The sequence below is a fragment of the Aegilops tauschii genome, chromosome 1 (assembly GCF_002575655.3).
Source record: "Aegilops tauschii subsp. strangulata cultivar AL8/78 chromosome 1, Aet v6.0, whole genome shotgun sequence".
In the NCBI taxonomy this organism is placed as follows: Eukaryota; Viridiplantae; Streptophyta; class Magnoliopsida; order Poales; family Poaceae; genus Aegilops; species Aegilops tauschii.
Window position 1 is genome coordinate 446,062,849 of NC_053035.3, and position 3,374 is coordinate 446,066,222.

At 48.0% G+C, this 3,374-nt stretch overlaps 1 protein-coding gene across 3 annotated transcripts; it reads right to left on the bottom strand.

The window, feature by feature from the left end:
• Window positions 1–734: 734 nt before the first annotated feature.
• Window positions 735–3,374, bottom strand: LOC109777209 (auxin-responsive protein IAA18). 3 transcript variants are annotated; one of them, XM_020335847.4, is made up of 7 exons: window positions 3,161–3,374; window positions 2,761–3,064; window positions 2,559–2,631; window positions 1,800–2,062; window positions 1,530–1,677; window positions 1,218–1,287; window positions 735–1,083 (listed from the first exon to the last, which is right to left on the bottom strand). In XM_020335847.4, exons 2-7 carry the CDS (start codon window positions 3,056–3,058, stop codon window positions 1,048–1,050), a joined length of 888 nt encoding a protein of 295 aa, XP_020191436.1. In that variant the 5' UTR covers window positions 3,059–3,064; window positions 3,161–3,374; the 3' UTR covers window positions 735–1,047. The 3 variants fall into 3 exon arrangements, with proteins under 3 accessions (XP_020191436.1, XP_020191437.1, XP_040245747.1); XM_020335848.4 differs by having other exon boundaries at window positions 1,246–1,287; window positions 3,161–3,372; XM_040389813.3 differs by having other exon boundaries at window positions 939–1,083; window positions 1,229–1,287; window positions 3,161–3,372.

Sequence of the window (3,374 nt, forward strand, 5' to 3'; positions counted from 1 at the left end):
TAATCGAGAAGCAATACTGAATCTTTACTGAAGATGTACCTTTCGTGAGGTCAATAGAATACTGAATCTTTTTGTAAACCTTTACCCCCTTATCATGATAAAATCGCATAGGCCATCACACGATGCCATCTTCTGTAAAGCGACTCGGCCTCCCCGGGCATAGCTGCGTCTCATCCGATGGGGTGTCTCCCGTCTCCGGCCGAAAGGCCATTCTCCAGAAAACGGGAGGAGAAGAGGCTTGCTAGCCCCAGTCTCTAGATTGGGTGAGCTTGCTAGCCCCTGACTAGCGATCAGGTACAACTAGCTAGGGCAAGCGATCAGGAGAAACGGAGATGCAGATTGATTGGAAAGAATTATAAGATGGAGATCGATCTCTAGGCGCTCAGTGGCGATTTCATCTCGCGGCGGCGTGGCTGTCGTCGTTCCTCCCGCGGGCCTGTTGTACCCTAGTGCTAAATACTGCTTCAGGCCGTGCGTAGTACATACAGGCCATCGCACACATTAGCTAGCTGGGGGCCCCTGGGCGAGAGGGGCCCGGGGCGGCCGCCCCCCCTCAGGGCCGGCCCTGAGTGAGCCGTAAGTAGGCATATTCATTCATGCGTAGTTTCTTGTGATAAGGTTAATATAGATCAGGAAGTGGATAACTTGACAGTTGAAACCCTAACACTAACAATAGGAAATTCCACGTGATGTTCACAACGGCTAACAACTCGACTAGTCATGCACCACTGTCATCTTAATCATTAGGTTTGCATCATGCATTGAGTGCAATTAAGTAGAGAACTGTCGCAACACGTGGAACACGGCACTTTCGGCGCGACGCTTTTTAATAAACCTAGAACATTTACCATTGCACTGACCAACACTACATTCAAACAAAGAGTAGGGTAATTTACAAGATATGCAGCGTGTCCTCTGTAGCTGCAACTGCGAGATGCTTTTTTTTTCTTCTCCTTATTAGATTCATCACTACAAACTAAAGACGGGCGATCTCCAAAAATGTGATGAACTGCGGTCTGCGCCATGGAAATGCATGCACCCTCATTTTCAGCAATCTGCTACTTTCGTTGAGTTAGCTCCACTCTGAAAAGAAATTTCAAGGACATGAGGGAAATCTGGGTTTGAGGAAATGAAATGTAGCGTGGTTTCAAAGAAGATATGCAACTGCATTGTAAATGTGCCCAAAATGAAAATTAGACAAGCTGAGGTGGCACTACACTTAGCATACGCTGGGGAAGCTCTGACCTCCTCATGACCCTCAGTCTCTTCGCAGTTGAAACAAACACACTGCAGAGGGTTAAAAGCATTTCATTAGGCAATGTATGTTCTTGGATTGATCTTCTTCGATAAATTTCTGAAATAACTCTCACGACTTGTATGTTTGTATATTGTGCTCTGTGGCGGAGCTGCTTGAATTGCTGAGGGGGGTGATACCCCCCTAGCCCTAGGATATTTAGTGAGGGAAAAAAGAATAAAGGCATAGATTAAAAAGATTGCACTACTGATTGTTCTCAATTAGAAGAACAAACCTCCATGGTATGTCTCCGACCAACATCCTGTCCCCTTCGTCGTCTTCGTACACTAGAGCGTATTCACCGGTTCCATCCAGCAACCCTGAAAATATTTTCTCTTCTGCTCCTCGCACTCCGCTTTCATCAAAAGATAAATCCTTCTGGGCTGCAGAAACAACCAAGTGCAGAGGAAAATTCATGCTTTTTTGTAAGATACCATTATTTGACTACTCAAACTGATTTGAAGTTTTTGCTTATTGTGGGCTAGTAATTAATTCAAATTTGTACCTTCAAGGAAGCCTTGGAACAACTCTTCGACGGCAGTTGAGAGCTTATGGTAGCTGTCGCATGATGCGAGGTCTACTTTCCTTCCAATAGGTATCCCATCCATGTTGATCTTGATAAGCGGTTTCTTCTTGCAGACCGGCTTCGCTCTGTCGGTGGCCTCGACGTTTTGTCGCTCGGGGGATTGCTTAGATGAAGTTCCATTTGTGAGGTTTCTCCTGAAGGATCGGACTGGAGGCCAACCGACTACCGGAACAACAGCAGCTCTGCATCACATTACATCAGCGTTTAGTTTCTATTGTCTTTAAAGGCCAGGTGAGTTTATATGCAAATGGTTTTTTACAATGGTCATCGTTCGAACATATGCTCATATAACCAAGAAACAGTAAGAAACTAGCAGTGGCCAGCCATGGTAAAATTACAACTAGTGACATAAAGTAACTGCAAAGTTGATTAAAAGACAACCTACCTTTAGCAAAGTATCACTAGTTTTAAATGGATAAAGTAAAGGTTACTTGTTCAAGTGGCAACATTGTCTATCTGTCATGCTCTCATTCTAACTCAAAAGGACGAGCCAAACTCCGGCCCCAAATTTTGATTGTATTTCCTCTGGTTCAGTAAACAGGAACCCGGAACCGAAAAACTGAAGGCCTCATAGAAGTAAAAATTTCACAATCACATATATCAAATATGTAATAGTCACCCATGCATACATGATGACAAGAATGAACAATTACAGGTTCAGTCCATCGATCGTCGTACCTCCCCTGGGGGTCTCTGCTGCTGTGCACAGGTGCACACCCTTCCCTGTCCTCTTGCTGCCTCCGATCATAATCTTCAGACACGGAAGAGAAGGAACATGTTAAAAATGGAAGAACAACGCAACAGCAGCTCAACTGAAGCGTAGAAAAAAGAAAAGGCACATGTTTTCATCATTTTGCCTGGTGTATGTACAGTGCAGCACCTTGTGGTTTGGCCCCAACGGCGTCGAAGAAGCCTCTCTTGGCGCCGGTGGTGAGACATGAATGCGTGGCGAAGCGAGCCAGGGAGACCGCCGAGCAGCTCTCTACTGGTCCTGGGACAGCCTCCTCTTGGTGCCGGACTCCGGGGAGGCCGAGCTTGAGGTCCAGCTCCTTGCCCTCCTCGTGCTCGGCGTCGAGTGTTGATCTTGTTCCTCCGTGGCCTGCTTGAGCTTCCCTCGCCTGCCACCCCTTGTCATCCGGGATGAGGTTTAGCAGCCGGGGAGGGGTGCCTTGTTCCATTGGACTCTGATATGTGGGAGGCACAGGGAAAGAGGCGCTGCTCAGCTTGGCAACTTTTCGTGTGTAGCAGGAGGAGGATTTCACGGGGCAAGAAGAACTCACCGTGAGTACCGGAGACGGGGGGCGGACCGGCCGGCCGGACAGCTGCAAGGCTGCAACCGGAGGAGCCCTGTCCGGGCTGGAGAACTCGAGGAATGGCGAGACCACGTACCGGCGTTGCGTTGTTGTTGCTGGAGCTGGTGCCCTGCCCTTCTTCTCTCCCTCGCTCGTGGCCTTGTGCTAGTGCTGGTGAGCGGTGATACCCCTTGTACAGGGC